The sequence below is a fragment of the Aquila chrysaetos genome, chromosome 13, assembly GCF_900496995.4.
Source record: "Aquila chrysaetos chrysaetos chromosome 13, bAquChr1.4, whole genome shotgun sequence".
NCBI lineage: Eukaryota > Metazoa > Chordata > Aves > Accipitriformes > Accipitridae > Aquila > Aquila chrysaetos.
In genome coordinates, this window is record NC_044016.1 from 8256425 (window position 1) to 8282482 (window position 26058).

Below are 26058 nucleotides of genomic sequence, written 5' to 3' on the forward strand. Positions count from 1 at the left end.
AGCATTCAAAACCCAACTGGACACAATCTTGGGCAACCTGCTCTAGCTGACCCTGCCTAAGCAAGGGCTTGGGCTACACGATCTCCAGCAGTCCCTTCCAACCTCAACAATTCTGTGATTTTCTGGCAAGTACAAAGCAGAAGAAAGTTTACAGAAATCAGTATTTTTTGCACAGACAGTATTCTTAGTTGCATCTTTTACCTCCATTAATTCAAACAGCAATCCAGGCTCAATTACAATGACTACTTCATACTCCAAAGCATTCTTGCCAGAGATGGACCCAAGGAAAGAGTCTCTCATTGCACATGCACCTTCTATTGCTTCCTCAATGCCAGGCTTCTTCCATGCTGAGCTTGCATTAATCCAGCCAGTACGAAACACACCCTCTGAGTCTTGAAAGCAAAGCAAAGGAATTTTTAATTTAGTGTCTTTCTAGTCAAGTGTTTATTAAATTAATAAAAAAGAATGGCATATCTCTCTATTTGCATTCCTTCTTTTAACTATGCCATTAAACAGTGCACTAAAAAAATTCCTTAGAAATGATACATGCTTTACCTTTCTTATAAGGGAGGTGCTGGAAAACCTCCTCTGCCAAGTGAGGAAGAATTGGTGCAAAGGACCGGACTACTATGTCTAAAGCCTGTGCTAGCACAGTTTGACATGAACGACGCTTAGGATCTTTTTCTTCTTCACAATAGAGCCTGCAAGACAGAGATGAAGGTTGGGAAGTATTCGTATGTTCTTGTTACTGTTCTTGCTCAAGAGCCATACTTCCAGGACTGCCATTGAAAGTACAGAAGTCTGACCTAGCTTGCCTTTCCAAGGAGAGCTTTTCTTAATTGCCCTTCCTAGGCAAGCACAGTGGTATAGGTACAGGGCCATTTGCATATGCAGCCACATTTTGTCACAGGAAAGGAGATTTTGTACACGGCATGTTAATTTGCTTCACTTGTGTAGAAGAGAATCTGTCTTCAGGGAGATGAGGCTGCAGCTCTGTTAGCCCTTTGTTCTGGTTCATCTATAAAATTTAGCATTAGGGCTTTTTTCTTTTTTTTCCCCCTTTACTTGCATTCTGGAAACTAAAGATCAGTATAACCCCCTACCTTCTTCTCCCATGAAACAGCCCTTTCAAAATTTACAAAGATATCAGTCACATCCTTAGGATTCTTTACCTGTTTTTTAGATCAGTAAAAGACATTAGCTTGCCCAGGTAAGTGCTAAAAGCCCTTCCCCCTACCTTCCCAAATTCAATACACTTCTAGGTAGAAATACAGATCCAAGAATTTATCTTTAAAACTTTATTTAGTTTTAAATGCGTCCGCTTGATTACCTTTCAAAATGATTCAGTACCCCTAGTGGACAGAATATAGAAGCACACTGATGACAAAAATACTCAACTGAAAGCAGCTAAGCCTTCACCTGTGAGCTTTAGTACACTAAAGCACAATACATAACTGTGAAATGTTCTCCGAGATATCTGTATTCACTCAACATTTGCCTGGAATGTTGTTACCTCCATCGCAAACTGATTAACTTGGTTTTTCCCTTTTAAAGGCAGCAGTAATGAACCTACCTGTCTTTGATTATGGTAAAATAAAAGTTAGACAAGTTTCTGGAACAGAATGCTTGCAATAATCGAACAACTTTGCTATAATCGTATTCTTTGTATGCTTCTGTAACCTGGGAGAGGGAGCAGAGAGAGATAAGAACAGAGCATCAATTTTCATCGCATGGCATACAATGACAACCCCTGATGAACCTGAACTTACAGAAAGTGTAATGAGTGACACAAAGTCTGTGAGAATCTTTTCTTTAAAAGGTTGTTGGAGGGGAAAAAAAAAATAAAATGTTAATTCAGTCAACAATCATTTCAATTCAAGTTTGAAGGGAGAGGACAGGAAGAACCGCAGAAATTATGCCCATACTTTCTTATTCAGCAGAACGGTTCTGAGTGACAGAAATGACTAAATTCTGGACTACAGCAGATTTCCAAAGCTCTAGATTTTTTTTTTGTTGGTGTTTTTTTTTGTTTGTTTTTGTTTTGGTTTTTTTTATATCCTATTCTAGCTATTTCTAAAGACATGTAATTTGAGGCCTTGGGCAGGAGGGGAATGGGAAAAACTGGTCAATGTCAAAACCAAGTTAAAAATGTTAAAAACAAAGTCTTCCTCTCAAAAGTTGAAGTGGGCTTAAGGGAGTGCACATCGCATCAAAGAAACCTTTGTGGTCATAATTTGCCTACTTGACACACACTCTTTACTCATACACTTAAGGAATCTTCCCTAGAGGGTATAACCAATGAAAAACATTACATATATTAATTTAAATACAATTTACCCCTACCTTGCTGCCATAATCTTGCAATAAATGCAGCATGTATTGATCTACTATGTACATCTCTGAAGTGGGGATGGAATCGGTTTCTGGGTTGAAGCCAGCCACGTTTCCCAGCATGAAGCGTAGTGTATTCCGAAGCTTGGAACAAACCAGAAAAATTAAACATTAATGGTCTGCAGTTTAGATGAAACACAAAATGATAATATTCTATAATGAATTAACTAAAGTTGGCTGTTTTTCAAAATGATTGTTTGAACAGTTACAAAAGCATCATGAAGAACATATGCCAAAAGGACCCACATAAAAATAAAAAGACTGGCTATTACCAAAGTATGCTGCAAAACCTAGTCTTTTCTTTCGTACACTTTACTATTTGATCCACAGATGTAAAGAGCAGTAGTACCTACCTAAACGAGTTCAGAAAAGCTTTCTTTAGTCTAAAGATTGAAAAGTTTTCCAATGAATTCTACTCAGCCAACACAAAACCAAATATAAAGAGGAGCTGTCATTAGAATGAAGACGGTTAGCATATTTGGCACTTACCTTGTTAATATCATCTCTTGCAGCATTAAGTACAACAGGCCCAATCAGCACCTCAGTAAAAACATTCGATTCTGCCACCCACCAGCGGAGAACATCGGCACCATATGGAGGGTCCTTGGTGTGATCCTAAGTGGAGACAGAAAGGCACACCAGTAAAACTGCTGGGGGTCCTGCAGCACGGTGAGCAGTGCCATTCCGTGTTGTCGGTGCTGTGAACATGCCTGTAAGTGTGCCCAGAAGGCCACTGTATTTGGGAGGCCTTTACCCTCTTTTACCAAGATTTACTGTTAAGCCAGGGCGACAATGTATACTTGCAGCACTCTGTGTACAGGCAATGCTAGAACTCAGGTAAGTTGAGGTAAACTCATCTTACAGCCTTGAATCCTTTGACTTCTTAACATTAAAATAGCAATGTTAATATCTAAAACTACATACTTCCCCCCCTCCCGCCCTTTGGATTGTTTTCCACCCTGTTTTCAACTCTGAAAATGGCTTATCTGCTTTTTGAAAGAATAGAAACTATTGTGTGTTTTATTGAATCAGATAAGTAAGTCTTTGTAAGAATTGATTCTTTTGTCTACAGAATTTCAAAATCTGCTTAGCAGCCTCAGAAATAGCAACAGCAGGACCGGGGAGGGAAAAAAATTCAGAGCATCACCTGCAGCGCAACCTCCCTGACCATGGAATGAAGTAAGCTTCCAGAGTCAATATAACAGCCTAGGCTGAGAGCAGACAAGATTGCTGGGGTGCAGCCTCTACTCTGACTGCTCTACTGCTAGGCCCAGCTTGTAGGTTCGTCAGTTTGAAAGCAAAGGTTAATTATTTTAATTATTTTTTAATCCCCCCACTCCATCAACAGTGTTCCCAAGTAAAAAGGAACCATACTACACCTTCTATATAATGCATTTTCATTTCTCTTAGCACAGAACAAAGGTGTGGGGGTTTTGGCACTACAGCTGAAGCAAAAAACCTCAAGGTTTTTACTCCAGCCAAATGGAACTGCAGTGTAGCCAAAATCTTTAGAAGAGCCTTACGGAGTTCTGCTACAAGACAGCTGTTTAGAGAAAAACATGCCACAAGACAGTCGCAGAATCTGGTAGTGAAAAATTTTAACTAGTGATTCTAAGAAACTCAAGAGTTTTACTTACTTCGCCTCCATTGATAACTACATCGGGGTCAACCACATTGCCAATAGATTTAGACATCTTCTCCCCTTTCTCACCAAGAGTAAATCCATGAACTACCAGAGTCCTGAAGAAAAGATTTTAGTGAAAACAAAATCCCAGTGAAAAATGTATGTTAAGAACAGATTTCTAATGAGGATATTCCTAAGTCAAAACATACAGAAATCCTGTATTTTGGTAAGCCTGAGGCTTCATCTGTCAAGTTCAACCAACCATGAATACACTGTACTACCATCCAAGTAGTGCATACAACTTTATTTTCCTCATTTAATTTTGCCATGCGAGCAACAGATTGGTTGCAGATACCCAGGGCACACGTATTTCAGATGAATTAAAGACTAAAGTATTATTTCCTCTTTAAGCCAATACATTTCCCAAATTGCACAGCCTCCTTGCAACTGACTCACATTACCCTTCCCTATGCTTTTCATCTTCCAGGGGACAAAGTGTGTCACAGCTCCCGTATAAGACATACACACAGTGATTCTGAATTCATTACAGCCTAGTGTTCAATTCACAAGTCAATGATTTTAGGAGATTTTGATACTGCACCTCCCATAATAATCACTTAGATTATGGGAATGGGAGAGATGGCAAAAGAACAGACCTGTATCTGATAATGTAATAGGATATACCTAAATGACTGAGAAAGAAAACATATATTAAAATTACGATGGAAAAAATTTAAACAATAAATCCATTACAATCTAATCTGAGAAAAGCTTTATACTGAAAATGTAAGAACATAAATCAGATACTTGGTAATGGCTTGATTTTTCTTGTTTATACACTACTGTCCACACTATCAAAAGCTCGATATTTAATAACTGAACTAGCAATGTGTCTGCAATCCACGCACTTACTTATATGGTGCTTTTTTCCTTGCTGCCACACTAGTTAATAGAGAGGATTGAAACCAACCTCCCAGTTGGTCTTTTCCTTCAAGGTATGTATCTGCTCTTTGCTCTGCTCCTTTAAAAACAGAAGATTTTGTTTAAAATATCAGCCTATATCTTCAATCAATTAATACACTTAACAGAAAATCTCCGAAACTTATTCTGCTCTTTACACCTAGTAGGTAAGTTACTTTTAATAAACGGTGTATGGTTACTTGAACATGATACAAGTGATTCATTAGTATCACAATTTTTTTAAAAATCCAAGACTCACTGAACTCCAAAATTTAACAAATAAGCTTGCTTTCCCCCAAACAAAATAATAAATTATGAAAACAGAAGCTATCATGCTCAGAGGACTTCTTATGAAGTTCTCAAAATACTTTCCAAGTACTCCTAAACAAACTGAAAGACCCCAGACAAGATCACATACTTTGGAATTAATAAAAATCTATGCTACGTCCTGAAACTTCAACAGTTGGGAATTATTAAGCATGCAAGTCACAGATGTAACATGCCTGACTAGTGTGTGTAAGGCATCAGGTATTTTCAGAGGAGACCAGGAAGCTTTGGCAGTGACCACAGGTCACCTGCGACAGAATTTACACTTCTGGTCACCGGTGTTCCAGGAAGATTAAAAATTTCAGGAAAGGGTTAGAACAACATGTGAAACAGAAAGCCTGTTGTGGGAGAGAAGGGTCTGGAAGAGCCTGGCTTGTTTCGCTTATGCAGGTGAAGGCTGAGTGGAAATATTATTCCCTCTAATTACACAATAAAGAAGAATGCTTGAGAAGAACAACTGGAGCTAATGAGTACTGTTGGCATCAGAGGAAAAATGGCCTACAAGGCACATAGACTGGGTATTAGCTAACTGCATATTAAAAGCAGAAGAGCAAACCCAGCTTTTCCACAGGGCTGAAGGAGAGCAGCAAAATTTTAATGGCTTTACTGGCGGAATTCAGTCACTGTACAAAAAGGTACAAGACTTGTTGACTCAAGAAGTCCCTCCTGATCCTAAACAATCCCAGACAGGTGACCATCAGAGCAAGAACAGAATAATGTGGAGCACAGCAGAACATGCAAGTCAAAGCCTACGAATGTGCAAAATTATACACATATTTGGCAGGAATTTAGTTTTGATTCTAAAAGTTGGTGGTGTAATTTTCCAGATATTCAGACAAAAGTTTCTCTATTCAGTTTTTATCTACTAGCTCCTTTTAGCCTCTTCCTAGGACCCCTGAGACAATGCTTCTTTCTGCTGCTGACACACTTGATTTATTTGTTTAACTTAATGGAAGTTTCAATATTTAGATCCATCCGCAATAAAAGGAAGTTCAACATTACAAAGGTCAAGGCCATACAGTTCCAGCTAGCACAGGAAAAATGTGTTAAAAACCATAACATCCACCCACACATTTGTTTATTCCTTCAAGAAAATCTACAAAGAGTTTGAGTTTTAAAAGTAGAATAAGTAGAGATCACCCTTTGTAGTAACAGACTGCAAAAATGCTTGTGAGGACAAGATAAAAAAAAGTATTTGTGGTAAGGAAGAAAATAACTGGAAAATCTGTAACAACACATTTGTTATTTACAACTAGTCTACTAGTCACTGGTTTTAGAGAAATGAACTTTGGATGGAAATGCCAGTAGTTACTACTTAGAGAAGAAGTTAAATCGACAACTGATTACAAACAGCGAACTGCATTGGTCTTTTCTGACAGGAACTAGTATATCTGGCAGGCTGGCTAATGTAGCTTACAAAGTTAATGGAGGCCTGGACATTTTATCTCTGTAAAATACACACACGGGTTTTGCATATACAAAGCCTGCCTTTTAAGTGCACAGGTAGCTCCCCTACCTCAGTTTCATTAAAGTTGTGATGGTTATACATAAATTAATTAGAACAGCATGCACGTTTCTTTGTAAATGGAAGAATATGTCTGGCAACCCAGAAGGGACTTTTCAGTTGTTTATTTTATACTGAGATATAGTACATAGGTCATTAAAGAAAATTACAATTTATGATCCTTCTGGTTTGGATTTCAAGATTCCCTATCTTTGATCTTACAGACTTTGACTTTAGATTAAACGTATTGTATTTTAATGCCAGGAATGAATCAGCTAAGATAAATTCAAGTATCTCAGTCAGCACAAAAGTTTAAACACTTAGATAGCTAAGTTGTAAAATAATCACATTCATTCAGTTAAATATTAGCCAATAAGATAGGGGAAAAAAGTTATGATGTTGAAAACCACGATCATTGAGATACAAAACTCTGGGTAAAAAGCTGTCTGACTTTTACCAATGGCATATCGCATCGCAGTAGAGTCCACTATGTATTCTTATATGAAATATTTTGAAAAATAATAATCTCAAGGTTGTAGTGCAGATGGCACTCTGCCCATGACGAAAATGTCAAGACCTGTAAGAGAATTTTAAGACAGAAAAGAACTCTCTAAAATGGATACTCCAAAGACAGCTACTGAAATAAGCCCTGTCAAAAGGCTGAACACAAACTGAACTTCGAAGCAAAAAAGAAAAGAAAATGTCCTAGGCACCACAGCATTGACTATTCAAAATTAGCAAATGCTTTTGAACCAAATTTTGCTTTTACCGCACCTTCTTTTTGGAGGCTGTATATTAACACTCTTCTACCTCACAGCAGTACTGTGAAAATGAATTTCTTCACCTATGAAGCATTCAGACTTAAATTGTAACATTGCATAAAAGAATATGGAAAGAGTTCTTTCAGAAATATTTGAGGCATGTGTAGCAAGAAAGAAACAGGATTGGATAGCACAACAATAAACGGTTCAGTGAAAACAGTGCTAGGCAAACAGAGCATTAACAAAGCAAACCGTATCCCCAGAACAGTGGGTTCTTCAGAGCACATTGCACTTGTGGATCTGCTCTCAATGGTGCAAGCAGGGTAGTATTTATTTTACACACAATCTAGTTATAACTGTATATTTTTGGTTCTGTGAGTACGGTAGCTAAATCTTTGATCTTAGTAAGTCACACCTTCCTACCTGCCACACTGCTGATGTAGAACGGTTTGGTTAATTTGTCATTTAGCTAGAAGTGGTACTCTTTGACACACCTAGGCTGGAAAAAGGAAGCCAACCATAATTTAATGAAAAAGGGGCAACTGTAAGTCATTTCCATGAGAACTATGCCCAGTCTCTGGCAGGAAATGCACCAAGGGAAGCGTTAGAAATATGACTGTATCCATGCAACCGGTGTATGCTTTAGGCCATTGAGCTTGCTGTCACTGAGCAATTCTGTTAGCCTGTTCAAATACCTCATACTGTGGAATCTCTCTCTCTTCTTCCTCCTCCCCACCCCCTTCCCAACCTGCCATATTTTTGAAAGCAATCTGTGTGGCCATCAGCTAAAGGGATGAATTCTATAACTGCTGCATCTCATTTAATAAGCTCGGATAGAGCTAGTTCAAGTCCAGTGAAAACTCAGGCCTAAGTTCCCCGAGTTGCAGAGACGTTGAAGAGAACGACTTATTTTTGTGAGACTGGAACTGGCAGGGAAATCTGTAACGCCTTTTATTCCTGCTGGTTACAGATCATTGATTTATTATTTTCAATAACTTGAGTTCATGGTAGAGTGAAACAATTATAAACATTAGTCTTGCACTTCCAGTTACCCTGAAATTAACTCATGTGCTGCAAAAGAACCACTGCCATGCATGACACCGTCATCAGAAAACAAGCAATAACTGCTGTTATCACTGATCTCCTACTACAAAATTAACAGGTAGCACGCCAGCTTCCATATGCCTCTGCGCTTTCATGAATTTAAGCCATGGGAAGTTCTTCTTCCGGTTATGACATTCTGTAAGCAATTTTGGATTTCTCCATGGATTTCATCCATTTTTCCCCAAAAGCACTTTGGAAAAGAATCCCATCAGTTAGTCTGTTTATAAGCATTGCCTATTATTTTTATGGACATAGGAAGAAGTTCTGCAAAAAGTTTTAAAAGCTGGAGCATATTGGGAAATACAAGACAAAACTATTAATTCAACAACTTCTCTTGCAAAGTGCATTTTTCATAAATTAAAACAGTAATTTCATATGAATCACTGAGACTGTACTTCCACTTCCGGCAGTGGCTGGGAGCCTCGGTTACAGATGAAAAAAGGTAATGCAACTTTTGTGTCATTTCTGATGATGAAGAGGCTTACAAGATCACACTGCTTGTTCATCCTTCCCCCAACTTTTGAACTAGTGGGGCCACTCCAGTCATGTCAGACAGCAAAAGAAGATGCCTTACACACACCAAGTTCCAGCAAGACTAGATAGAGAAGAGGAACTTTTAATGGTTCCATGAAAGAAGTCTGTACTGTGAAAGACCCAGCATTTATTAGACATTACAGAATCCATACAGGAGCCTTACAAAAATCAACAGTGAATGAAGAGTCTTTATTCTGCTATTCAACATGAGGTGTTTCCTCTACACAGGACTAGAGGTAGTTTTTGCATACTGAGGTGTTAAGCCCTTAAAGAATTCAAGTACGTAATGTGCATAAAATACTTTGTTATACTTTTCAAAACCAAACCAGAAAAATTTTTAAAGAGTATGAACTTTAAGATATGTAAAGGTCTTCTAGAAAATGAATGTTTGCTGATGGTACTGTTGCCTGACCACGTTGCTAAGAAATAAAACCTCTGGTACTAACGTGTTTTATAATTCAACGAGATGGCTATCACACAATTGTGTACTGAGAGTTTAAAGTCCAACAGACCTGATGTATGGGACCAGACTCCTCCTTTAGAAAGGTCTCCTGACTTTAGACTATCCTCCAGGCAAACAGTATACTTTTAATGTATTTTTATACAAATATATATCTGTTACCTGCTGAGCAGCATCTACTGGCAGTAGGAACTATAAATGGCATATAGCAAGTATAAATATTTTAAGCCACGATATACTGCTTTAGTTACTGAAAGTACTCAGAAATGAAAAAGTACACCTAGACTGTTAAAATTATAAAACTTAATTAAATTCAGGAGCTGATCTCAGTTTTGTTCTGCTTCAAATAGCATGCACAAGCACAAACTGAAATTTGTTAACTGAAAATAATTTAAGTGTTACCAACTAGCAACAAAGTACGTTGTCCATTTGTGTCATGAAACTTCTATACTCAAAACAAATTACGTTCTGATTAGAAGATATATGGTATGCCATGTGGCAGAATCATTCAGAATAGAATATTAGAAAGATCTCAATTTCAACTATGCTGAAAATGAGTTTGCCAACATTAAGCCCTTAACTTTACAAGCAAAAGCAGCTTTACAAGAAGTCACAACCAGTTTGCTGCTGGCATAATCTAACTCAGTTTTGCCAATACCAACACCATTATGCAAAACAGTTATATTTTGTTCTCCAAGTATTTTAAAAGAAAGATCAACATATTAATTCCGTACCTTCCAAAACATGAGCCCAGGAAGTTCCACTGTCAAACCAGATGTCTAGGACATCCTGTCCCTTGACATAATCCAAAACATCATGACCACCAGCCTATTGGAAAAACAATTATTAAATAATACAAATAGAATACTTAGTACATCAATGCTTTTCAAAACTACAAATAAAGTAGATTTGGTTTCTGGACCAGTTTTGTACAGGCTCTGCTACCAACTTTGTGAGTGAACACAAAATAATTTAGGTAACTTTTCACAATAGTGTTCAGATAATTGCTGATGAAACCCCAAAACAGAACAAGGAAAAGTTACCAAAAAATCTGAGATGGCAGAGTAACACTACAGTTTGTGTGCTACCTTAAGAACACAATTGTTAAAGGAACAATAAAAAGTTAGGAAAAACAAAATTAAAATTCTAATCTATTTTAATGACAAAGACTTAATATATATCTGGGCTCAAAATTTGGTTAATTAGGATGTCACTTTCCTCCTCAACTAAAAGGAGGAGGAGGATTGAGATCTCTGCCCTGAATTAATGGCACAAATCTGATTGTGTGTATTTTGCCATACTCAGATCTCACTTTCTGAATATTCCTTTCACATGATACCTTCTCATAAAGGTAAAAGACTGAAAAGGATCATAGGAATACATGAAGGTTTTATATTATTTCCCATGACTGGACTGTCTCGAGCACCTTCTGTATTTGAAGTCAAAAAATTACCTTTGCTACAGCCTCTTTTGATAGCAGTTGTTCAATAGGAAGGGTCCACCATGCATCTGTTCCTTGCTGCTCCACTATTTTGATGACATCTGTGATAGTTTCACTGGGTTAGAAGGAAAAAGAAGTTTTACACATTGATGAGTTAATGATACCTTTCTACAATATCCCAGATCCAAAGTGGTGAGGTATACTGATAAAGAGATCAAGCTATTTAAACCTGTGATTTTCCAGCTTCTAATCCAGACAAGACTCCACAGAGCTTTCTGCCTGTATTAAAAAGACTTCCTACTTTTGTCTTCCAAGATGGGTAGGGTTGTGTAAAACCTGGACATACAGAAACCCGCATGTATTCCAAATAGCTTTTTCTGCAAATACTCAATAACTGGGCGCTCATAAAAGATGCCAGCAGCTTGACAACTTCTCAAATCCATTTCACTTGCTATTTCTTGACCTTGACTTTACAGAAACCAGACAACTATTTCCCCCCCCAAATATTTGCTCTTTTTGACAACAGGCTTCTTTTCTCCACTGTATAAAGGGACCTTGAGAACTCATGTGGAAATGGAGAGTTAGGAAGTGGCAGCGTTTCGAATAACTTACATATATATTAGACTTCTGGTTGCCTGGATTCCTGCTTTTTAGCAATACATTTCTAAAAATTTAAGAAACATTTATATAAATATATTAATCCCAATAACTTGGGAAACTTAAACTTTTCTACCCAGTAGAGGAGTGATGTAAACAACCATTCAATGTATGCTCTGAAGGCAATATATGAGTTCATATGGTACAGCACCAGCCAAGACAAAGGTCCTGAAATAAATAGATACTACAGAAATAAGAAAAATTAAAAATTTACTAAGCATTTTTTCTGATGTGAACCACAAGGCATGCAGTTCTGTGCGCTATTTATGACACATTCAATCATTATCCCCAGTAGGTAAGACTATGGCGAACTGATTTTTAATATCATTTAATGCCAAGTCTAGACATAAATTAAGATAGCTTAAAAACCAAAACAAACCACACACACTTTGTCTTGCTGACTCACAGAGCACTTGCTAAAGAGGTGATTTTTAAGACATCTGCTGTATTTAAGGTGTACAGCAGATAGTCATGACCTGCCAACTTCAAACTAAAACCTGTGTTACCCAAGCCACCAGAGATTTGTTTTTAACTCAAAAAAATGAAGATTTAATCAATTAACTAACTTCTTGACACAGTATTGTGAAAGGGGAAAAAGTAAAATAATGATCTGGCATAATTATCTTGAAAACACAAAAGGAAAATTATCTAACTTCTTCAGTGTCATCACTCAGTTTTGGACTGCAGCACAGTATTTTTTCTGTACTGCTAAGAAGTTGAGCTACATCACTACAACATTTAGTGGACTCTTACAGAGTTTAAGCATGAAAACCCATGTTCTCCAAGAAGACATAGAACAAATTATTACTTAATTACATGGCAAGAAGTGCAACATTAAGAAGAAAATGCAGTTCTGCTCTTGATTGTGGGAATAAAATTGCAATGATAGACCAACAGGTTTGTATCAATCAATCAATCAATCAATCTACTTTTCAAAGTAAATTCCTGTAGAACATGCCAGCAGGTTTTCTGAAGAGAAAAACCACTAACCAGTAACACTCACAAAGCGACAAGTTTTATCTTGGTAAAACAACATTTAGGAGCTCCGGTTCAGAACAGTATCTTTTCCTTTCAGAAATATTTGCACAGAGGCCTATTTGCCTATACTTCCAACTGTGAAGCGTTACTTCTCCAAGACAAAAGCAAACAACTGCAGTTCTGGTAAATTCCTGGCAGACAGCTGATAAATCCCTGATTATCTTGCCTCCATCAGGCTAAATCTTCAAATTCAGAAAGCTCTCAGGGAAAAAAAAAAAAAAAAAAAAAAAAAAAAAATCAAGTAAGCCAAGAAGTTTGTTTGTCTCAGCCCAGACTAAACTATTCCACTTAATTTGTCTCTCTCTTGCAGGGTCAATACCTTCTACTGAAGAGGCTGGCTTTACACCCAGACCTTCAATGATGACACAGATCGTAGCACCTGGGAACATTTTAGAAAAAGCAATACACAACATTATTTTTCACTCCTTTTCAACAGAAGGCTCCATCTTCGATTCTTCTCAAATACACTATCAGTGTAATTTTAAAGACAGTTATAGATAACTAGTTGTCTTCAAGTGAATATTTCAAGAGCTCCCTCCACAGTCTCAGTGCCTCCTGTTACTGGCCAAGTCTTACCCATGGAAGTCACCACCAGAACAGAGAGTGGTTAAATTAAAAAGAGGATGATTTACCCTAAAACTTGCTTATTACCACATAAGATGTTAGTGCATGTTGAGTGATTCATGGAAGAAGCAACTCTGTGCTCAGCTAACGGCTCTGTCATCAAATTAGAGCCAGAAAATTTTTCTAAATCAAGAATCATACCCATAACTAGTATTAAAAAAAAAAAAAAAAAAAGCGCTACCAGCATGCCCTATAAAATAAGTAGAAAATTTAAATAGGAACTAAGCTTGTCTTCCACGTAACTTTTCCATATCGCAAATGCAGTTCAGTGGAGTGACATAAACTCTAGTGATTAATTCATTTTCAACCTATACATTCTTAAAACATTCAACAGGTATTTGATGATATCCATGTTTGTAAGGATTTTTAAAAGGTGATAAATCCAGCTGCAGACCAAAAGTAACAGCTACCTTGGACAACACATAGGAATATACTCTTAACAAACAAACAACGTTTTGCAGCAACTGTCTGGATTCAGTTTGATCACAGCAGAAACCTCAGTTTGTCAGATGTTCTAAGCTTTAAGTAAAGGAGATACAGCCTGAAGTGCCACCAGTTTTCCAACACTACAACTGTTAATTGCAATGACATCTCTCCTCAATGGAGGAGATAATGATTAAGGTCAGGCCTATCACACAAATATTTGGAGCATTAACAAGGGGGAGGATCTGAAACACTGTGTTAGTGCAAACTGTATTTACCTGTAGTGAGGATGAACTGCTCTCCTTTCCATCGGAGGCGGGAGGAGGGACAAGAAGGAAATAGAACCTTGCTATCAATCTCCCTTGGGAAACCATCATAAAATGACTAATGACTGCCTTCATTTACAGTAAGTAAGTATTGCCAAGGCCCCACATCAGTTGTCACCATTGCAGATACACCATTACTACAAAATATACTGTGGACTAACCTTTTACCAAGTGTATTGCTATGCAATACAAAGGCTTATATTGTTAATTCATGAAGGGCAGAATTATTTTAAAGACACATTTTCACGACATGTGAACTAATAGATATGATTATGCTACAGATAAAAGTTTTCACACAACTAAAAGGTGGTCAGAGTTGTGTTATCAATCACTTACAAAAAATAAGGAGTCAATCACTGTGAAGTCAACTTGTTATTGACCAATATTCTCAAAATTCTATCATAGTTTCAAATCAAGTGAAAAAAAAATTTAGCAGTGCAAGTTTTTTTCATTATATTCAGTTTCCCTACAGAATATAAGTGAACATTAACAGACAAGTATTTTATAAGAGGAGATAGTTAAGACCAAAGATTTACAGGATACCATTTCAACAAATACTTTTTCCTCCTACAGTTTGAAAAAAATCCAAGACAAACAAAAAAACCCAGCCTGTTCCTCTAATCTTTTCCCAGGATCCTTACGATAAACTATTACCACAACAGAGAGAAATGAATATATTTCAGGTATCTGTATTGTAAGGAGGAAGATTTTTGCAAAGTACTTTTATGTGAGGTGCAAGTGAAAACCACCTTTCTCAAATAACTACTCATCACTTTATAATCTGTAGGCTTCAACGAAAGCATGATAATTCACCGAGTTAGCAATAAACACCATTGTAAAACTTTGCCCTGTATTCATATGCTATCTAGAAGAACTTGCATTACGTGTCACTCGCTACGTTTTAACACTGAAACCTCTACGGCAATTCACGCTACCACGACACCAGCCAATCACTCTGAAGTCTGATATTGATTATGCTGAACACTTATTTAATGTGTTAACAGAAATTAGGTGGCATTAAGCTATAGTCGGCAGGAGCAGAATACAGTGCCTGATGTTCTCTCGACCTCTTTTCAAACAACAGTAAAGAGAGCAAGTATCTTCTTTTTTACATGAATGTTGATACTGCTGCAGTAAGTATTTAGGTTACGGTAAGTTGCTATTGCTTATAAGTCACTGAAATGTCTTAATATTTTAAAAAGCAAATGAGAGCACAGGGTAGATCTACTTCATAAACAGGCTGGGGTTTTCTTTGTCAGAAATTTAAGTTACTTGTTAATCACAGAGAAAGGGACAAAAGTCCTCAGGCATTAGAATAACCTTTGCAATAGTACTTATTATTACCAGTATCTGAACAGTGAATTTGTAAAGAAGATATTGCATGAGGTCAGATTAAAGTATGTATCTCACATTTATTATCTGGTCTGAGCTACTAGTGGAATTACAAATCTCTCGTTTTACTTTTGGAGCTCTTTCTCTCTTCTCTTCCACAAGTTACAGAATTTCTTAGAATCAGAACTTTTTGTCTCAAAACCTATTAAATTTTGAAAGTTGACAAAACAGTATAAGTGTTTATTTGTGCATGTATTCTATTTAAAGTCTTTTTTCTCTACTCATGCAGAAAAATTGAGCAGAATCTTACCTCCATATTCTTAATGAAAATGGCAATAATGAAAAAATGTTCTCTCTTTTCTCTCTCTCTCATATAGGGTTTTATTATTTTATAATAATTTTTAAACTCCTGATTGCAATATGATGTGGTATAGTCTACATAAAGAATCTAATCATCACTAGCGTATTAAATTTAGAACCATAGACAACAGTGTCATACAATCAAATGTCTTTTAGGTCTATGGGGAGTCACAGCAGCAAAGCGGAAAGACTCATGGAGATCTTGCATCAAACTTGCTGCTTACAAGATTACAGTCTAGCTCTTGGCTTTCAAGTCAGAAAGACAGGATTGTCAGTGTGGGAAAAATACCCTGTTAAGACATGAGCAGTTGCATCTTGAAAGAGCACCTTTCTGCAGCCTTTCACATGGCAAATTCAGGGGAAACTTTCACTTAATAGAGGGAAACAGCTGTTTATTTTAGGGACTTTTTTTTTTTTTTTTTTTTAAGTGTTTTCACAGATGATACAGAAACAGGATCACTCAAGATCAACCATTGGTGCTCTCAAATGTAACAGCAACTCCATGTGGACTACACTGACTTCCAGTGGAGATGCTGTTACTTTTGATAGCCACTGAAAAACTCCATAGCAGCTGCTACTGGAAACACATTTATCCAGCATTTTAGGTAAGAAAACAGTTTTTGTTTTGAAATGCAAGTTATTTGCTGTTTTTTTTAATGATATTAATTATTCACAAAATCTGAATATGAAACTTAAGTGTTAGAAATACGTCAACAACCTACTGTGATTATGATTTTCAAAATGATACTGTAAATGCAACAAAATATTTAGGCTTAGCTGTTTATTTCAATAAGAACTGGTGCCCAGGAAAATGACCTATGAATTGACAGACTGCTTTCTAAATTTGCCTGTCATTTCTATAGGCCAATATTCTGTGCACTTTTCCTACTCTCGTTACAGAAGTCTGCTATGGCTAACTTTAAATATTTAATGAGTGTTTTAAACTTTTCTTTGAAAATTTCACCTCTACTGTAAAATATGATAGAAGTAAAGAGTACTGACTATAAATAAGCATCAGAAGCTGTCAGTCAAATGAAATAAATCTACTTTTCAAGCATATTGGATATGTCTCTTTTTTTTTTTTCTCCTAAATGTCTCTCTTTTTTCACCAGATCAACTCTAACCAAACATGCCATACTGTCACTTTGTTCATTCACCTACATGGGTGGCTACTAGGCCAATAGGTACACACAAAGGTCGAGTTGTTAAACTGTTGCAGAGTTTATCACATCAGAATGCCCCGATTGCCTCGTATCGTACAGCTCCAGCAATAATCTCACGCAGCTCAAGCACTTACAAAAGACATGCAGGCATGCTTTTTAATACAGGTCACTGGCCTTCAAGGTAATTTTACAATAACCTGAAGGAATTCCCATGCATCCCTCCTTTCAAATGCTTTCTGCACCAGCTGGGTCAGCTCCTTTACGTTCTGAAGGAGCTATTGCTTCACGGTGCCCTTCCCATTTGACTACCAACTGCTAAACTGTTTTTCATTACACTCTTACTTTGTTGTTAAATTACACATTTAACAATTTTAAGCAAGTGCAAGTAACACACTCAAGCCTACTCTGCAGATAGGCTAAAATAAGTATTCCTCGGAAATCATCATTTTATGTGAACATACACTTACTTTTTAATATGGTAACAATCTTTGCAGGTAAAATGATTTTACACCCCACAGAGCCTCCATCCACTTCCTGATGTGCGTCAGCATTATTCAGGTACTACAAACGACTACGGTTATTGTGGTCTTTTCTCACAGTTATTGCCTACTGAGAGAGAGTCAAAGTACGTATCTGTGTGCCTACACACCCAGTCACGCTAGGTGAAGCTAAGGTCTAACTGCTTAAAGTCCATTCCCTGCTCTCCACACCCTAAGCCTCACCTACTACTATACTTATGTGCTCAGTCCAGCCTCTGGAAAACAAGCTGGACTCTCTGCAGTATATTTATTCAATACCAGAATAAAAAAAGTTCTGCAACACTACTAAGTTCACCTCCAGCTATGCAATCTTACTACCCATAATGAATTTGCACAAACGGTTGTAAGGTTAAGATGTATAAAATGGAGTTACACTGGCATATCTCAAGACAGAAAACAATTATGGAAATTAACAATGAACATGGAACTCCACAATACTATTTTTATGAAATCATGTCTTAGAGGATATTCACAACTGAAAACCTCTGTCTCCCGAAGGGGTAAAAGCAGAACTCTATCACTCCTTAAAAGACAGAAAAGGATCATATTTGGTTGAGTTTTCTTGGTTTAAAGCATAGCTTGGATTTCTTCCACATTACATCCGAATTCCTGAAATGCAATCTGGAATTCCTGAAATGCAGTGTTTGCAATATCTGGATACTATTAACCAAAAGATGGCAGAATAAGGCTAGCATCTGAAGCTTTAGACATACCAAACCATATAGCTAAAGGTCACTTACTTACATTTATTGAGGCTGGCTCTTCAAAAACACTAATTTCATTTTGAAACAAAGTGCAATTACTTATTCTGCAACCAATTTAGTTATTCAGCTTCAGATAATCTCATTGTCACTTACTCAATAGCAAAAAGCTATTTTGACAAAATACCTGTACTGTTCAATTTACAGTGCTACAATTACAGTTGCAATCTATTCTAACTACAACTTGCATTTCACTCCTTGCTTAAACATAAAGGCCAGTGATTACTGCCAGCTCACTTAATTTGAAGATGAGGAATGAAAGCAGCAATCACTATCAAGGAGACTTTTCAGGTAACTTAAATATCTAAGTAAAATGATTCTTATTACTTACATACAAGTCACCTTCAGCAATGAGGTTTTGACTGCTTTAATTTATAGCTGAATTAGTTCTGTGTATAAACAATTACAAGTAAAAGCATGTATTCATACTTAAATAGTTAGAAGTTTTATAATATTGTATAACTGCAGCACAACAGACAGTGCTCATTCTTTCATTTTTCGTATATAAAGCTAGACAAATACCTGTTTATCAAGCATTCTCCTGTGTTCTTCTGATAAAAAACAGGAATCGGAACACCCCAACATCTTTGCCGTGATATACACCAAAAGGTCCTTCTGTCCAGCATTTCGAGCATTCTGTTCGCTGCAGACGTAGGAATAACTTTCACTTTTTTCAGCACTTCCTATGAAGTAGACAGTGAATTGTTGAACATGCTTCAGCATTCAGACAAACACTGTTTATGCTACCAGTAAAAAAAAAAAAAAAAAAAAAAAAAAAAAAGGTACAGGTCTACACTCCCACTCCCAGTATTGAATAACATGTTCTCGGGCAACTGTCACATTTACTTTGTTTACTTCACTGCATGTTGCTCTTCAATAACATATTTTGAATGCTGTATATACTGTACATTTCCCCAAAGAACAACCAATGCTTTTTTGCCAGCTCTGATTGTCTAGCAGATGCACCCTTAAGTGAGTTAGAAATGGCATCAGTATCTCTATTTGAAGTTTAATAGCTCATTGTGTCTTGTGCTGTTGTTTACTTTGAAACCCCACCTTGATACATGCTGCCTGTATTAGAGAGTGTGGGCAACCACTCGCTCCCAACCCTGCTGAATAACCATCGTATTTTCCTTCATTCTAGATAAAATCAATAAGGAATAAACACCTCATGCCCCACTTAGAATGAAATCACTGTTACCCAAGACAGCCTAAGGTGCTGGTCTGAGTTTTCTGTGTGGACGTACATAATTTCAAAGTGCACTGCATATTAAAAAAATATGGTTTAAAGTTATTTAAATTAGGACTGTGGCAAAATTAATAGGGGAGCAAACAAAGATGTCAGGCCATCCAAGGCCACCATAATAACAAAGGTAATTTTAACAGTCATAAAATTGTCTCTTCTGATTTAATTCCTTGAAACATTGTATTTTAAAAAATATTTTGGGGAAAATAATTCAGTAGCTCTAAGAAATTTAGATCTCCTGTAAATACAATGAACAAATATGTCAGTCAATTTATTTATCATGGATTATATCAATATTGACAAAAACCCAATAACAATCATCACTTCTACAAATAATTAACACTTTTCAACTACTGTTTTAAACCCTAGAGAAGAGCATATTCTGGAGTGAGCTACAGCAAGATAGTTTTGCTGATTCCAAATGGCTCAGCTGTCTTTAAATGTCCCATAAGAAAGCAAAATTATATACCTGTGCTGTAGCCTTCACACTTGCTGTGTTTACAAACCATTGTTTGCTGGCTCGAATGATCATTGGCTTTTTAGTCCTCCAGTCATATGGGTAACTGTGCGCATATTTCTCCTCTTTTAACAAACTCCCGGCTGCTTGAAGCATCTGAATGACTGAGAGAAAAAAATGAGGCAAGATTAAAATCCAGTTTGAACATACTGCTACTGTTAACCTCAATTCATTCCTTTTCATGATCAATACATAGCAAGAGCGCCTGTACCTCATCCATATTCAAAACGTGTTCAGTTTATAGAAACCCTCAACATTTACCTGCAGGAATGTAACTGATGAAGTAACAAATGGCTACATTAAATACTCACCAGCTTCATTCCCCTCTTCAAGGACATTCTTGTTTTGAAGTTCAGGACCTGCAGCTTCAGTAAAAAACCCACCTTCATCCACAAGGCAATCCTTAAAATAAATGTTAATCATGTCAATAAAATACCATGTGGCAATTAATTACCTTTCTGGTATTCAAAGTGAGTTAGGTACTCTGCCAAGTAACTACTTTTCTGATGAATAGCAAAGTATGTTGTATTTAAGTACACTTCGGATTTAGTGAACTGCAATTTAGTAATCTACCAGGCAAGTGAATTTTACCTATCAGAAGAAATAAGCACCATTATGTTTGCAGATATACCACAACTGTCTTACATCAAGTCATTGGTTAGTATTTCAATGACTTTTCAAATTAACAGTGAAAAATAAAACCAAACAAACCCCCAAGAAAAACCCTACCTCCAAAAAAAAAGAAACCAAACATAAACATAAGTATAATCAGGTTTTGGAACATCTCAAGAGTCACCTCTTTAAAAAGGTAAATGAGAAAAAGAATACCCTGCACCTCTGTTTCCATCAAACGCAAACTGATCGTGCATAACTGAACTGTATTTATGCATGTGTTTAAAACAAGCTTTGCTGAAAAAGAATAGTAATAATGACCTACATAACTGGCAATTTACTGGTCTGCAAGATACAGCATTAAAAGCCAATTCTGAGTACTGAGAGCCAATATCTGAGAACTGTTGTCTGTGTTATCCTTTAAAAAACAAAACCAAAAACAGAGAGAAAAGAAATTGGATTCTATTCTACCACTTCCCTGTAACCTTTAATTAGCAAAAACTTCACCCTTTTACTGTGATACACACTTTAAGGTTAGTCCTGCATCCTTACAGGACTTACACTTATGTGAATGCTTCAAAACATTTTCAGGTTCTATGCACAAATTACAACAATCGCTTTAGGGGCACATGATCAAACAGTTGCAGGAAATCAAGAGCAACAGCTGAAAAAAAATAAAGTACCGTGGGTAGCTGATGGTGGGAAGCTACACTGTAGTCTTCCATACCATGAGCTGGGGCTGTATGAACTAATCCTGTTCCTTTTGCCATTGTCACATGATTAGCAGGTAACAGAGGAGAGACTCTGCCAGGAATTGTGGGATGAGCACAAGAACCATCTGCCAAATCTACACCTGGGGGTGCAAAAAACCAGAAGAGAAAATAGAGAAACAATTAATGCATTCAGCTTCTTTAGCAGAGAGCAGAAATGGAACAATAGATCAGCAAGTGTATGCATGGGATACTATTTGGATGTACTACTACTTTATCTCATTTGTGTGTCCCCATCCAAATGTTTTCAAATTCTCTGCATTGTTAACCTTGCATACAGGTTTGGGGGTTTTTTCCTTTCCTTTGAAGAAAAAGCTTTTCTTCTACTTTAGAAAATGGTATTCCATTAGTAGTGACATTCCACCTAGAGACACTCCATACATTCCCATTCCTTGGAGACCACTATCTCAGTGTTCCAGAAACAGATCTCAATAATGATTTAGTAGGCTAAAACCCTTGAATTTGGGACCATTCCTAGTTCTGCCATTAAGTAGTTATCATGAACAATTCATTTAAATTCTCTAAATTACATACAAATAGAGTACAGCACAAATGAAGCTAGTGACAATTTAAGGTTAAAAAAAACACTGAAGAAATCTTAGTAAAGCCTTGCTGAAACTGGCCTTCGTTGAATGCTTTCTTCCTAGAAGGAACATGTTTAGGAACTGCTGTCAGACAGGTAGGTAAACAAATACAGAAAGGTAACAAATATAACCAATTACTAAATATATGGGAAAATAAAAACAACAGGTTCTAATATAAAATTTCTTTTCAAGAAGGTCCAACTCTACTGTTGTATGTAATCTGCAAATCATGTGATTCAAGAAGGTGGAACCTTTAAGAACACCTCCAGGTAATTTTATCATTAGGTAAAAACATGATTATTAAGCAGAGAAACGGGTAATTTTCTTCCCTCTGAAAAAGAGGGCATAGAAAGACGCCAAAACAACCTGAAGAGAAGATCAAAGAAACCACCATTCTCACCTCCTTTAGATATGCCTATTTCCAGCACTGAATCACTGATAAAGGCAAATGAATAAAGCTCACAAATGACACATTAAATCCGGACTCATGACACCGCATCAGAAGTCTGTCTATTAAGAAATATCACTATGCAGTTTGTTAGGATGCAAACTGAACCACTTTAGTTTGTCTGTAAAGACAACAGTCACCTACGATACCTCAATATTCTTCACGTTTATGGCTTAGGACACCTTTCAACAATGAAAAACTTGAAAAGTAACATAACATGACAACAACAGCTGACAGTGCTACCAATTCTGCCACACTAGGTAATATTAATATATTTCAATAGTTTTCGTACAATTTAGCGATCAGGCAGTCAGCAAGCACACTTGTAATTAGCTCTTTGTTCTCAACAGCAATGGGTGAGAAAGACAGACAAACTGCATTCAGTGTAATTAAGATTTTGATACTGAACAGACCTCCACTCTGTTTAAGTTTTCCAAGTGTGAATCCAGATTTTCAAAAGTACTTTGAAATCTATGGATGAAAATTTGAGCTACAATACACCAATACTAAATCTGACAGACTATTACTCCTCTTTGTACAATTTAGTGAAGCATATTCTCAAAATATAAACAAACTTAATAATACATCAAAACTGAAGCAGTTTTCAGACACCTGCAAGCAAATTTCTAAGCAACTTATAACAATATTAAAACCTACCTTTACACGTTGACATAACCTCAAACTGCCTGTCCAAAACAGCAGCTGTAGATTCAACTCTATCTGCTGCTAGAATGAAGTGTTCACCAGTAGTTGTACATTTCACAATTGAGTATCTACAATGCAAATATATATTTGTCATACTAAATAATTACAAACACCATAAAGCTACAAATTGTTTAAATGCTCCATCTCTAAAAGCAAAATACGTTTTAAGATCTACATGTCCAATTCACTCATAAATCTCAAAAGAATTTCAAGATAACGTAACATCAGGAAAAAGAAATAACTTAAAATCAAAATGAAAGCAGAAATTAATATATTAATATAGAACAAAGCTTAAAATTGTGTTACTTAAAAACAAAACAAAACACAAAAAAAGATGCCTTAAATAAAAAGTAATGGTAGTCCAGAACATTTTAACTTTGCTGATAAATGTTGATAAGGACTGATGCAGATCACTGAACCAAGTTAAAGACACATACGCTGAATCTGGCATGTAACAAACTGCTTGATTTGCTGGCACAGTCCAAGGTTGTGTGGTCCAGACTAGCACGCTAGCAGGGGATGATCCATCTACAGATGTAAATTAGAAGTACTTTACTTAAAATTCTAACAGAAATAAAAGCTATCAATCTTAAAATCTATACAGAAGTCATACCTATCACAGAAGTCAGCTTAGGTGGTGACTTTAACAGGGGAAATTTCATATACACAGAACGACTGACATGCTGCTCATTGTATTCAAGCTCTGCTTCAGCCAAGGCTGTTCTGGGTAGATATCAAACATAAGTTAACACACTTGAACATGAAAAGCTATTGATATCCTTGCTAAAATTTTGAGGACAAAATTGTAAGTTGATTCTTACTTTGCTGAAGGGGACCAGAACACAGGTTTATAGTCCTGATAAATGAAACCCTAGAGGAAAGGGAGGGTAAAAAAAGTTAGGAGAATCGAAACTCATAACAAATCAAAACACACTTCAACAAAAGTTCAACATACCTTATCATACATTTTATAGAAGACTCTCAGCTGGTTTGCTTCATACTTTGGATCAAACGTACGGTAGCAGTTAGCCCAATCTGCCATTACACCCCAACGAATGAAGGCAGATTTCTGCTTCTCAATTGCTCTTTCTGCAAATTCTCTAGCTAAAGGGAATAGTTCCATTAAGCACACGGTTTAGCCCACTAATATCAATCTAATACCATTTAAAATGTGCTACTGATGTTCAGCCTGAGCTGAACACATTGAAACTATGCCCTAATTACTGATTTGTATTAAATAGATTATTATGGCTCAAAAACTATATATTTCAGAGAAGTAGTTACATAAAATGACTACAAAGAGTAAAAAGATTCAGGAGCAGCACTTTTTGACTAATATGGGGACATAAAGCACAAATGTCTCCAGAATATAAACTTTCTTTTTAAGGAAGAGGGGAAAAAAAGAAGTATATTTAGTTATGAAGAACAATTTCTCAAAATACATTCTCAAATAACGTAAAATAAATAAGAGTGAAAGTTAACCACCTCTGTTGATGCTGATCCAAGCTTTTCAAAGCAACATGCATCTAATAATAAGTTAGCCCATTTCATTACTGCAATTTCAAGCTAAAGCAGTTTAAATTGCTCATTGCAGCTGAATGTTGATGTCTTTCAATACATATGGTATTTGAAATTACTTCTTCAAAACAGTTTCCATATAGTGCAGACTACCTTTCTCTGAAAGGATCACCCCTATAGTTTTGTAGTATTTGTTAAAAACACAGTCAACAAGTACATTCCTACTTACGATATTAAGCCAAGCTGTCCTACTGAAGCCTGATTTTTATATGCAACTTTTTAGCTCCTAATCAAATTCAGTCTTCAAAAATCAAAAGGATGTTGATCTGATAAATATCAGTTTCATGCCACTACACAGGTAAGCAAAGCAGAAATCCAAATCCTCTGCCATACTTTTGTTTTTTTAAACCCACGGTCATTACTATGCATATTCATTACAGCAACAAATTAAGCCTGTGTTCAATTATCCCATTTCATAAGATTGCTTTGTACTCAATCTGCTTGGAAAACACATACAGTGATCATAGAAGATGTCACCAATAGGTAATAGAAAAGCCCACAATAAAGTATAAAAGCTATATGTAAAGCATAAAATACAAAATATGAGTAGGATGTACAAATACTTAAGCCAACTTTTTCTATAAAGATATTGCAAACAGTAGTTTACCTCTCTGTCGAATTTCCATTGGTGAAAGATTTTCAGCTCCTTTGACTTCTGACAATGCCTTCAACTCAATTGGCAATCCATGACAATCCCATCCTGGCACATAATGTACTTTATAACCTCTCATCATGTAGAAACGATTAGTGATGTCTTTCAAAATCTGAAAAGACACAACGGTCTGTTATCACTTTAGCTCCCCCATGTGGAATAGCTACATTATTAATTAAGATGCTCCTATTTAAAAAAAAAAACCCACACACAAATATAAAAGGCTGCACAATAAATTTACATTTAAGACTGTGCATTTGTGATTTTTCTTGCCCATCATTTTGTATTTTGGCAGAACCTCAGAGGACCTCTGATCAAAGGAATTCATGTTCAGTATAACTGAAAGGTGCAGTTTATAAACTTGCAAGACTTGAAGTGAACAAATCCTACTTGCTCTTATTTTAAAAACATTGAGCTGGATCTACAGTGTTGGCCTAGTGCACATTACTGGTTTTTGATGTAAGCAACGACCTACCAAAACTTGCTGTTTTCAGAAGTCCAAGCTTTGGCACTAGTACAATAAGAAGCCGTGGGTCACATTTTAGTCTTTCCCACTTTGTAGCATACATAATGCTGTCATTCTCAGGACTGAATTTAAAAATAGCCAAACATACTTA

At 36.4% G+C, this 26058-nt stretch overlaps 1 protein-coding gene across 6 annotated transcripts in view; it reads right to left on the minus strand.

The window, feature by feature from the left end:
- Window positions 1-26058, minus strand: part of IARS2 (isoleucyl-tRNA synthetase 2, mitochondrial) — a 39772-nt gene that overhangs the window by 1951 nt on the left and 11763 nt on the right. For all 6 annotated transcript variants that reach the window (XR_005933824.1, XM_030034985.2, XM_030034986.2 and 3 more), the window contains 19 exons: window positions 25397-25553; window positions 24167-24315; window positions 24033-24082; window positions 23825-23934; window positions 23649-23739; window positions 23164-23279; window positions 21388-21557; window positions 20404-20494; window positions 20045-20196; window positions 18852-19012; window positions 11119-11221; window positions 10400-10493; window positions 4928-5036; window positions 4029-4131; window positions 2881-3006; window positions 2344-2475; window positions 1574-1680; window positions 556-701; window positions 202-392 (listed from right to left, as the gene is read on the minus strand). Coding sequence is in view for 5 of the 6 variants with exons in the window: in XM_030034985.2 (XP_029890845.1) it covers window positions 202-392; window positions 556-701; window positions 1574-1680; window positions 2344-2475; window positions 2881-3006; window positions 4029-4131; window positions 4928-5036; window positions 10400-10493; window positions 11119-11221; window positions 18852-19012; window positions 20045-20196; window positions 20404-20494; window positions 21388-21557; window positions 23164-23279; window positions 23649-23739; window positions 23825-23934; window positions 24033-24082; window positions 24167-24315; window positions 25397-25553 (2358 nt within the window). In the remaining variant the exon portion in view is untranslated. The remainder of the gene's footprint in view (window positions 1-201; window positions 393-555; window positions 702-1573; window positions 1681-2343; window positions 2476-2880; window positions 3007-4028; window positions 4132-4927; window positions 5037-10399; window positions 10494-11118; window positions 11222-18851; window positions 19013-20044; window positions 20197-20403; window positions 20495-21387; window positions 21558-23163; window positions 23280-23648; window positions 23740-23824; window positions 23935-24032; window positions 24083-24166; window positions 24316-25396; window positions 25554-26058) is intronic.